This window comes from Ictidomys tridecemlineatus, chromosome 4 (genome assembly GCF_052094955.1).
Source record: "Ictidomys tridecemlineatus isolate mIctTri1 chromosome 4, mIctTri1.hap1, whole genome shotgun sequence".
Classification (NCBI taxonomy): Eukaryota; Metazoa; Chordata; class Mammalia; order Rodentia; family Sciuridae; genus Ictidomys; species Ictidomys tridecemlineatus.
This window is the reverse complement of record NC_135480.1, coordinates 102,517,998-102,529,232: the sequence shown is the minus strand read 5'-3', so window position 1 is coordinate 102,529,232 and position 11,235 is coordinate 102,517,998. Positions and strand designations below refer to the sequence as shown.

Sequence of the window (11,235 nt, the reverse complement as noted above, 5' to 3'; positions counted from 1 at the left end):
GGAGCCTAGGTCTACCATGGGGGTGGAGAAAAGCTGCAGTCCTAGCCCCACTTCCTGGAGAGAAGTGAGGCAAAGAATTAGGACTCTACCCCACCCCCAGCCCTCAGCCAGGGAGACCTATTCTTCTACCCTTGACCTACCTACCCTTGACAAGGGTTTTCCTTGAGTGCATGAGTCTCTGCTGGGGTGAAAGGCCCATCTCTGCCCCTTTCTCCTCCATCTCCTCCCCTGCCTTCTCCTCCATATCCCTATGTGCTGAGTCTCAGTCCTGGAAATTCTGTTGCTGCCAAAGCTGTATCCTCTGGCGTCTTAGAGGAGCTGGGAGTGATACCATCCACCTGCCCTGCACTCCTGACTTTGTTCCTGTCCTTCCTGTTTCCATTGGCCTCTGAATCCTCTCCAAAGTCCTGACCCCTCTTTGGTTTGTAATCCCAAAGTGACCCTCTTGTGGAACCATCCCTATGTTGTCTGTCCCTTGACCTCTCCCACTCACTCCCTAATGGACTTTTCCTAGGACATATGTTTGTTTGCTGGGGCCATGCAGGGGAGGAGATGTCACCCCTGGGCTCTAATCTCATTTCTCTTTCACTGCAGAGATGACTCTTCCAACCCCCCCAACACCCCCCTTTCTGTCTCCTAAGGGCGGAAGAAGAATTCAGAACTGACTGTCCTTGGTGGTTAGCTGGCTGTGTTTTCAGGCTGCCAGAGAAGAGAATGATTAGTTAATGGTGTTAAGTGAAGGGGAGGGGGCAGGGAAGCCAGTCCATGCCCAGCTCCTGGCCTGCCAGGGCAAACAGCAACCTTCAGCTATTCCCACTCCTGCCCTGCATACAAAAACCTTCATCTGTTCCCTTCTGCTCTGGGCCCTGGGCCAGAGTCCATACATTTAGTCTAGGGGTCAGGAGAGCCAGGGTCGTCCTCTTGCTCTCTCCTGTCCATGTTCCAGCCCCTGGCCTGGCAGGCTTGGCATGGCCTCTGGCTGGAGACTAATGGACAGGGAGGAGGGGTCAGCAAGGCTCTGAAAGACAAGGCTGATGTGGTTTGCCAGTCATCTCTGCGTCATCAAAACGCCACCCAGAGCATTCTCTCAAGTCACCTGGCCATCTCTGGCATTTGCTGCCTCACCCTGCTCCTCCCCCCAGCCAGCAGAAAGACTGCCTGGTGGGAGACAGACTTTCACCCCAGATCTAGGCCCCAATCTGACCATACCTGATGAAGAAGTCCCAAAATATATGGATCCTTACCAGAGGCCAGGGTACTGAAGTCTTAGCAGGCCAGAAGACTCAGGTAGAAGTCTCAGTTTGGGGAAAAGGGTAGCTGTCGGGCTCCCCTCACCATGCTGAATGACTGACCCAGCTCAGGCAGGGCTTTCTGCAACCAGATCTGATCCCTCCTGCATGTGCTCCTTCTCCAGCTGCTGAACCAAGTCAGTAGGGTGAGGGGGAATTGGGGATCAGTAAAGCACTGCCTCAGGGGTCCTTTCAACCATCAGGAAAAGCAAGAGATTTCTAGGGGTCAAGCTGGAGACTCTGTATTTTTTTTTCCCAAGTGCTGGGGACTGAACCAAGGACCTTGTGCATGCAAAACAAGCACTCTACTAACTGAGCTGCATCCCCAGCTCCCTCAGTCCCTTTCTTCTTCTTTTTTTTTAGTTGTTGATGGACCTTTATTGTATTCATTTATTTAGAATCGAACCCAGTGCCTAGCACATTCGATGCAAGTGCTCTACCACTGAGCCACAACCCCCAGCCCAGCCCCAGCCCTTTTCATTTTTTAATCAGGGTCTGCTAAACTGCCCAGGCTGATCTCAAACGTGTTATCTTCCTGTCTCAGCTTCTTTAGTAGTTGGGTTGCAGGTATGCATCACCCGCGCTCAGCTGGATTCAGCATCCTTTAAATCTTCCCTCTCTTTTCCTTATTCTGGTGGGAGGAAACTGAGTCCCAGGTCAAGTTTAAAGAGAAAAGATGGTAGGAACAGGATTCTCAGGGTTGGACAAGCATGAACACCTCTGGTCACTGAGTTCAGCCCCCTCCCTTTTCTAGTTAAACACGGACTTGTGGGAGTTTGGGCTTGAAGGACAGACTGGAAGGCGCATTCTCCACTCCCCCCTGCAGGTACCTCTGGGTCTGTGGAACCTGGCGCACGGTTCTTCCCCCAAAGCTGCCAGGACAGCCAGGCTGGGGGCAGTGCCAGACCGGCAGCAGCCGCGCAGTGGAGCAATCATTCTGGGAGGTGTCCAAAGCTGGCCCAATTTCTCTGAGGCGGAGCAGAGGAGCCTGAATGGGAGGCTCCCATTAGGGACACAGAGGACCTGATCTGCTATTCCTCCGCCAGGAGGTCCCCCAGTGCTACACTGGTAAGGTCTGGGCTGGGGTGAACACCGCTGTGGCGATCTGGGCCTTTCTGGGCATCCGGACCAGCTTCTCCTCGCTGCTTCCTCGGTCAGTCTGTCCGGCCCCAAGACACCTGTCACTGCTCCCGTGGTGTGCTCAAACTGGGGGCTGGAAGGCGGGCTACGGCCTACCTCCGGCCGCGCTCTGGAGTGCGGCTTAGGGGCCGGCGCATCGGGGACCGCCCCCTAGGGCTGCTGCGTGCGGGGGCGGGGGCGGGGGGCTGCGCGGGGCGGGGCAGGCCAGCGCTTGGGCCCCCTCCCCCGCCCCCCTGACGTCAGCCCCCGGCAGTCGCAAGCTCCTCACTTGGCTCTCGTCCTCCGGCCGGGAAGCATGGATCTACCCGGACTCCTCTGCGCCTTCTTGCTGGTCGTCTGCTGCTGCTGTCGCCGCGCCACTGGTGAGTGAGTTGGTTGGGGGACCCGTGCCCCGCAGCGCCCGGGCCGAGGGTCTTCAGGGGGAGCGTGCGGGATAGCAGAGCCGGGAGCGCAGCAGCACCGGGGATTTGAGCCCCAGTAGGCGCTTTCCCTGCCCGAGCGCCGGGCTCCCTGGCGCCTTGCGCGCGTGCAACTATTCTTTGCATCCAGTTTGCAGTCTGGATTCTAGAGTATCCGGGATCAGGACTGGGAAGACCGGGTGGAGGCTGCTGCCGCGCGAGAGAAAGGGTGGAGTTGAGGCTCTCGGAGAGTTTTTCCGCAGGTGCCCACTCTGGGGACCGGCTTTTGGAGCCGGAATGGGAGGCGCAACCAGCGCGCATCCCCAACCCCTGAATCCGGCGCCCGCCTGTTGCTGGAAAAGGCAGCTTTTCTAGCTGGAGGGGTGCGCCGACCCCTCCCCCTCCGGCCTGGGCCTCGCGCCAGGCTGGAGGTGAGCAAGAGGAGGAGGAACGGCTGCTCCCGCCGGGCTGGGCGTTGGCACAGGCTGTAGGCAGTGTGGGTCGCCTCGCGACTCCTCGGTGACCGGCATAGATGGTAGATACGGGAGATGGAGCATTTCTAGAGTGGAAGCACCAGTGGACTTAGTTTAAGGACTACATTCTGGTGGGAAAAGCGCCCAAGCACCTGGGAGCTTTTTTCTGGAACCGCCTAGTAGTTGGGCCCTCCCGGGGTCCATGCTGCCCTTGTATGGCCCGCAGCGGTATGGCGTGTTACTCTTGGCTTCTACCCTGATCCCAGCCGCTATCCGCCCGGGGAAGGGTTGGACTGGGCATTACCCACTTGGCTGGCCTCATGCCCAGTGCCAGCCATATCCCTGGAGTATTCCAGTCTACTGCCTCCTAGGCTGACCTTATTTCTGGGGAAAGGGCTAAATAGGGCTCCATAGCTGCAGAGGGTCCCGCAGCACCCTGCCCTGCTCTTCTGTCTCTGGGGAAAAAGAGTCAAGAATCGCAGGCTTCTGCTCTGGGTTGAGGACCATTGCACTGGCCCTCCCTGCCTGGGAGCCAGTTCAAGGCAGGCATCCTAGGGTCCAGCCAGATGGTGTCAAGTGACATAACTTCCTCACAGGATTGGGAGCACGCTGGCACCACTAATGCCACTAATGTCACTCTTGCCCACTCCCTGACCCTTGTCCTGACCCCTGGGGGACTCTGACCCCTCCATACTCACCAGATTCCCAGGATGAGATCCCCTGAGTGTATGTGGAATGTTCATTGCCATACCGCTTAGGGAGCATGAGTTCAGAGTGTGGCCAGATTGGCTCATTAGGTCTTCTTGGGGGTTTAGGGAGGAGACTTGGGGGGTAGGCAGAGGGTAGAATAGTGACGTCTGCCCTGGGGATGGGGACACAAAGGGGCCTGTGTGCCCCAGCCTGGCACATGCCTTGCATTCCCACACTCTGAGCTCACTCAGAGAGCAGGGGAGGGGACCTAGGAGGAAAGGAACCTTCCTCTTGGCCCAGAGCCTATTCATGTTGCCCCTCTTCCCCTCTGCCATCCTCATTTGGGAAGTGCCCCATGTTCAGTCTTCACTCTGAGGACCAGGATCCCCCTGCAGTAGGAGAGGGCTGACTGTGAGTTGGGGGCAGGCAGGGTGAGGTTGAGGGTTAGGAATGGACAGGGCCTTCTTTGGGCCCTCCTGAGTGGCAGGAGAACAGCTGCAGGGAGTAGTGTGAAGGGATGGGGAGCAGCTGGAGCTGACACAGCTGCTGGGGTACACCCCTTCCTCCCTCCAGGTGTGCCTGGAGAGGCGGAGCAGCCCACACCAGAGCTGGTGGAAGTGGAAGTGGGCAACACGGCCCTTCTGAGGTGTGGCCCTTCACACTCCCTGGGCAACCTCAGCCATGTGGACTGGTTTTCTGTGAGTTCCTGAGCTCCCAGGGGCAGTGGGAGGTGGGAAGCTCTGCCCCCCCATGCAGACCCAGGACCCTTACCTCTCTGTCCCATCCCCTCAGGTCTACAAGGAGAAGCCCACACTCATCTTCCGTGTGCGCCAGGGCCAGGGTCAGAGTGAGCCTGGGGAGTACCAGCACCGTCTCAGCCTCCAGGGCTCAGGGGCTCTGGCTCTGACTCAGGTCATGCCCCATGATGAGCGCATCTTCCTGTGCCAGAGTAAGCGTCCTCTGTCCCAGGAGCACCGCATTCAGCTCCATGTCTTCAGTGAGTGCCCCTCCCTTCCTGCCTTCACGTCAGTATGGATCATGGGAAGCGGGCTCCAGTATTCCTGCTGATTTTCCTCCCCTTGTAGAAGCTCCAGAGGAGCCAACCATCCAGGCCAGTGCCCTGGGCATCTCTGTAAACAGCAGGGAGCCTGAGGAGGTGAGATATGCTGGGCTGACCAAGTGTAAGCAGGAGCTAAGGTGGGCCTTGGTGGGGTGTCAGGCAGGGAGACTCATACCCTCTCCTTCTTAGGTCGCCACCTGTATAGGGAGGAATGGGTACCCCGTTCCTCAAGTCATTTGGTACAAGAATCGTCTGCCCCTGATGGAGGAGAAAAATCGTGAGTACCCTTCTTGCCTGTGGTACCATACAGGGACTAACTAACCACTTATTTTAGCTTTTACTAAAAAAAAAAGAAAAAAATATATGACTTAGGAGCTAAAGCAGAAGGATCACAAATTTGAGGTTAGCTTGGGCAACTTAGGAAGACTCTGACTCAAAAATAAAAATTAAGTAAAAAGGGCTAGGAGTATAGCTCAGTGATAGAGTGGCCTTGGTTTCAATCCCCAGAACTGGAAAAAGTAAAAAATAAATCAACAAGTGATTTTTTTTTTTTTTTTTTTTTTTTTTTTTTGGTACCAGGGATTGAACTAAGGGGCACTCAACCACTGAGCCACATCCTCAGCCCTTTTTTGTATTTTAGAGACAGGGTCTCACTGTGTTGAACTCATGATCCTCTCACCTCAGCCTCCTGAGCTGCTGGGATTACAGGCATGTGCCAGTGCACCCGGCAACAAGTGATGTTTGGAAATATATATATATTTTTTTCTTTTTTAAGAGAGAGTGGGAAATTGGAAATATTTTGATAAAGGATATCACCGGCCCCCTTGCCACCCCTGTGCTGGGGTTGAACCTAGGGTGTTGCACCTGCTAGTAGGCAAGTGCTCTACCACTGAGTTAGAGCCCCAGTCCCAAGAATTTGAATTGCACAGAAAAGTTAGACGTTCCTCTGATTTACTATCAGAAGTAACCTCTGCTGTCAGTTCTTTCAGGCCTATTTCTGTGTATTTATTCACACACACAAATATCTCTAGAAGCATGTAGGCATTTTATTATTTAAATCAGTGGTCTCTAACCAGGATTGACTTTTGCACCCCACCAGGGGATATTTGGCAGTGTCTGGTGGGAGTTTTGGTTATCAAAAGAATAGGGGGTGCTATTGGCATCTGGTGAGTAGAGGTGGGATGCTGCTACACTTGGTATGGTGCAAAGGATGCCTCACCACAAAGACTCACTTTTAGCCTGAAACATCATTAGTGTGAGGTTGGCAAACCCTGAGAAGTATTAAACTGTGGTATGCATTGCTACAGTTTCTTTTATTTATTTATTTTTAAATATACTTTTTTTCATTGTTGGATGAACCTTTATTTTATTCATTTATTTGTATGTGGTGCTGAGAATTGAACCCAGTGCCTCACACGTGTTAGGCAAGTAGTCTGCCACTGAGCCACAACCCCAGCCCTAGACAGTTTCTTTTGTGTAATCTTTGTAGCTCAGTCTGTGTAGATGTACTTGTTGTGCCTGTTGCAGAGTTTTAGACTCTGCTGTTCCTGCTTGATGAGTCTAGCGTGTCTCATTTTTCTAATCACCTTGGGTAATTTATTTTGTTTTTGGCTCTTGGGGTGAAGCCAGACCCTTATGTGCATGCTAAGCACATGCTCTACCACTTACTACACTCCCAGGCACCTCATATACGTTGCTGCAGCAATACTGGCATACATCTTTGTATATATGCTGTTGTGTGAATGTTTTTCTAGGGCAGATACTGCACATTAAAAGTGCTGGGTTGAAAAGTTGCCAGGTTGCATTTGACCCTGGCCACTTGACAGGGGCAGGGCTATTTATTTATTTATTTATTTTGAGACGGTATCTTGCTAACTTGCTGAGCCTGGCCTCAAACTGCTGTTCCTCCTGCCTGTCTCAGCTTCCTGAGTAGCTGGGATTATAGGTGTGTGCCACCCATGCCCAGCTGGCAGGGGTCTTTAGATGCTCCCCTGCTAACATGGTGGGAACTACAGGGTGGGGCTGAGGCCAGGCCCTGCTCCCCTTCCTCCCTGCCCAGGCGTCCACATTCAGTCCTCGCAGATCGTGGAGTCAAGTGGCTTATACACCTTGAAGAGTGTTCTGAAGGTACAGCTGGTTAAGGAAGACAAAGATGCCCGATTTTATTGTGAGCTCAGTTACCGACTGCCCAGTGGGAACCACATGAAGGAATCTAGGGAAGTCACTGTCCCCGTTTTCTGTGAGTACTGACCTGTCCATCTGTTCACTGAAGTGGGCCTGGTGGAAATTCCTGCCAACCTGTTCCCATCCAGCCCAGGGCACCTCTTGGGCTGAGGACAACTCCCTTTGCCTACACAGACCCAGCGGAAAAAGTGTGGTTGGAAGTGGAGCCTGCAGGAATGCTGAAGGAAGGGGATCGTGTGGAAATCAGATGTTTGGCGGATGGCAACCCCACACCTCCCTTCAGCATCTACAAGCAGGTGTGAGGGCTTGGTGTTGGCTGCAGAGTGGGTGCAGGCAGATGCAGATAGAGTGGTTGGGCGGTGCCGCTCACTGCTTCTTCCTCTCCCAGAATCCCAGCACTAGGGAGATGGAGGAAGAGAGATCCACTGATAATGGCCTCCTGGTGCTGGAGCCTGCCCAGAAGCAGCACAGCGGGCTCTATGAATGCCAGGGTCTGGACCTAGAAACCATGATACCACTGTTGAGTGAACCCCAGGAGCTGCTGGTGAACTGTGAGGGGCTGGGGGCCCCCAGGACAGGGGGGATGAACTGGGGCAAGAGGGAAGTGGCCCTGCCCTGTCCTTCCCAGGCTGACACTCTTGCTGTGCCCCCAGATGTGTCTGATGTTGACGTGAGTCCCGCAGCCCCTGCAGGCCAAGAAGGCAGTAGCCTTACACTGACCTGCAAGGCAGAGAGTAACCAGGCCCTCGAGTTCCAGTGGCTGAGAGAAAAGGTATCCAGATGGATCTGGGGTTGTGGGCAACAGCTTATTCTTTCTGAGACCTTCTGAACGACCTCTCCCCCAGACAGGCCAAGTGCTGGAAAAGGGGTCTGTGCTTCACTTTGACCATCTGAAACGGGAGATAGGAGGAGGCTACCGCTGCGTGGCATCTGTGCCCAGCGTACCTGGCCTGAACCGCACACAGCTAGTCAATGTGGCCATTTTTGGTGAGGCCCTTTGGGCAGAGACCAGATCACCCCAAGTCAGGTGGTTTTGAGCTCTTTGGTGCCAGAAAGCCACTGATGCCCTGGGAGCTCTGGTGGGGAAGAAGAGGCAAGCTTGCTGAGTTTGCTGCCACACCCTCTCCTACCTCCCCAAGGTCCCCCATGGATGGCATCAAAGAAGAGGAAGGTGTGGGTGAAAGAGAATACAATGCTTAATCTGTCTTGTGAAGCATCAGGACATCCTCGGCCCACCATCTCCTGGGACATCAACGGGACTGTAAGCAGGCCTGGGGCCTCTTCCTCTGTGCTTATTAATCCCTGCCCAGGCCTTGCAGCCATAACCGGAGATCCTTCCACCCACTGAACTGCCTCCTTCTTCACAGGCAAGTGAAGAATACCAAGATTCACAGAGGGTGCTGAGCACTCTGAATGTCCTTGTGACCCCAGAGCTGTTGGAGAGGGGCGCGGAATGCACAGCTTCCAATTCCCTGGGCAGAAACAGCACCATCATCATCCTGGAGCTGGGTGAGGGGCCACATCCCTGCAGAGGATGGCAGGGGCATGCCCAGGCACGGGCACTAACGTGAGCTTCTCCTAACTCCCTCCCTCTGCCTCCCAGTCAGTTTAACCACCCTCGCACCAGACTCTAGCAAAACAGCTGGCCTCAGCACCTCCACTGCCAGTCCTCATGCCAGAGCCAACAGCACCTCCACAGGTAAGCCGGGCCTGGCAAGAGAACAGGGCTGTGCTAGGGCACCCTTTCTGCCCTGTCCCCACAGTGGGGAGCAATGTTGAGATAGGTGAGTGGCGGTCCATCTTCTGCCTGCTCTGGGCTGGGTGGGGCAGCAATGGCAATGTGTCAGCCTGGGGCCAGGAGTGACTAGGAGTGGCTTTATTTGACAGAGAAAAAGCTGCGGGAGCAGGAGAGCAAGGGCGTGGTCATTGTGGCTGTGATCGTGTGCATCCTGGTCCTGGCTGTGCTGGGCGCTGTCCTCTATTTCCTCTACAAGAAGGGCAAGCTGCTGTGTGGGCGGTCAGGCAAACAAGAGATGTAAGCATGACAGACCCCTGCTACCCTCCCTCTCCTGCTGCCCCGCCTGCTGCCTCCTTAGGCACATGTCATCTGCCCCTTACCCCTTAGAAGCAAGAGTGGGACCCTGGGTTGGATGTGCCCTGCTTTCCTGCCCAGCACCCACCCCCACACCTTCTTTCATTGCCTGCTTCCTTTCTGAGCTGACCCCAGAGCCCCCAAAGAGCCCACTATCTATCCAAGCATCCTTCCTAACAGCCCCCCCCCTTTGCCCCTAAGTTGCCAACCTCTCGCCTCCCTCCTCCCAGCACGCTGCCCCCGTCTCATAAGAGCGAATTTGTAGTTGAAGTTAAGTCAGATAAGCTCCCAGAAGAGATGGGCCTCCTACAGGGCAGCAGCGGTGACAAGAGGGCTCCAGGAGACCAGGTAGGAGGCAGTTCCTATGGCCAGTGTCTGATAAATCTTCAGGGATTGGGGGTGCCAGGGACTAATGGTGCTCGTTTCCGAACACTAACTCTTTCTGCCCTTCTTCCTTCTTGGTTGGAGAAACAGAGCAGGCCCATCTTGCCTACTAAACACTACTTACAGATGGCAGGGTGAGGCAGGTGGCGGAGAGACCCTGTAGAAAGGCTGAGGGCAAAGCCCTGGTCCCATCACCATCACCTTTCCTGAACAAAGCCTGTGGCTCCTGCCAGAAGCGTGAAGTGTGGCCTCCATTTCCCCAGTGCAGAGGCAGAATCAGGGGCTGTCTGTCCTTCCTTGCTCCTCATACCCACCCCAGCTTCTTCCCTCCATGATGCTGCACAAAGTTCATCAGCTTCTGCTTCAATTCCTCCCTCCTTCCTCTTAGTGTACTCACCTTGAACTCTGCTAACTGTCTCCATGTTTCCCTCTCTTCTACCCATTTTTAGGGAGAGAAATACATCGATCTGAGGCATTAGCCATGGAATCACATTGGTTCTCTCCTCACCTGGACAGTTTCTGGCTCCCTGCTCACTCTTTTCCCCAGCCAAAGCCCCCAAAGGGACTACAGAGAAGACCCTGCTCCAGCACACCTACAGATCAATTCTAGAGGGCTGTGGGCTAGGGCCAGAGCCATCCCAAGAAGGACCTCACTTGGCCCTGGAGGCCCCCTTTTAGGGCCCAGTCCACCTCTGTCTCCACTTATGTGATGTTCAGAAGAGGCCTCAGTTCCCCACAAGTGACTGAAGTTTCTTGTAGAACATGTTTTCTCCTTAAATATGCTATAGCTATAAATACCTGTCTTCTACCAGCCCCTATCCTAGCTGGTTTTCTGCCTACCCCTGCCAGGCTGGCTTTGGTAATCCATTTGTACCCCTGACATGAGAAGGCACCAGGGCCCAGGTTCACTGTCACAGAATGCAGTTTTGCTGGCTCTGGAGAGTACGCTGTAGTATCCGGAAGCAGTGGCAGAGTCGCTGCTATAACTTCCTGCCTGCCTCTTTTGTGACATTTTCTCTTCGGGCTCAAATCAGGAACTGGTGTTATTTCCTCAAGAATATGTCCTGCAGGGAGGAAGCCAGGTGACATTCCTGTGAAGACCTCTGAGCCTGAGCCTCTACATTTACATGGCTCCCAGTGCCCTCAAAGGATCATGAGACTGAAAGATGAGAGATGGAGGGAGAGAGATGAGGTGACCTGTCCTTTATGGGGATTAAGGCTATAGTTATATTATCACCAAATTTCTATAAACTGAGCTAATGGGCCTAGACTCTACAAGGGCCCAAATAGGAGAATGGTACTTAGGGATGAAAAACCAGGGGCCTGGCTAGAGCTTTGGGGTGTGTGTGAGTGTGTATGTGTAGTGACATGCATGCTTGCTCATGTGGTTTTGTTGTATGTAAATCTGCAAATTATGTGTGTCTATGTGTGTGTGCACGTGTGTGTACGTGTGTGTGTGAGAAAAATAAAGCTTAATTGTCCTGGAAGTTGTGCAGTGCTTTCCATTCATCATGGGTATCACGGG

The 11,235-nt window shown here is 54.1% G+C and overlaps 1 protein-coding gene and 1 long non-coding RNA gene across 6 annotated transcripts; one reads left to right on the top strand and one right to left on the bottom strand.

Moving 5' to 3' along the window:
• Positions 1-1,112: 1,112 nt before the first annotated feature.
• On the bottom strand, positions 1,113-4,123 carry LOC144377204 (uncharacterized). The gene is made up of 2 exons (XR_013437938.1): positions 3,999-4,123; positions 1,113-3,386 (listed from the first exon to the last, which is right to left on the bottom strand). It is a non-coding gene; the product is annotated as an uncharacterized LOC144377204 (long non-coding RNA).
• Mcam (melanoma cell adhesion molecule) lies at positions 1,163-11,197 on the top strand. 5 transcript variants are annotated; one of them, XM_078047159.1, is made up of 18 exons: positions 1,163-1,287; positions 2,116-2,357; positions 2,724-2,791; positions 4,564-4,688; positions 4,783-4,987; positions 5,076-5,146; positions 5,240-5,327; positions 7,110-7,289; positions 7,409-7,530; positions 7,623-7,785; positions 7,888-8,006; positions 8,080-8,221; positions 8,374-8,495; positions 8,602-8,743; positions 8,838-8,933; positions 9,122-9,269; positions 9,557-9,674; positions 10,160-11,197. In XM_078047159.1, exons 3-18 carry the CDS (start codon positions 2,725-2,727, stop codon positions 10,187-10,189), a joined length of 1,938 nt encoding a protein of 645 aa, XP_077903285.1. In that variant the 5' UTR covers positions 1,163-1,287; positions 2,116-2,357; position 2,724; the 3' UTR covers positions 10,190-11,197. The 5 variants fall into 5 exon arrangements, with proteins under 5 accessions (XP_077903285.1, XP_077903286.1, XP_077903284.1 ...); XM_078047160.1 differs by having other exon boundaries at positions 2,116-2,442; XM_078047158.1 differs by having other exon boundaries at positions 2,116-2,791.
• The last annotated feature ends 38 nt before the right edge of the window (positions 11,198-11,235 follow it).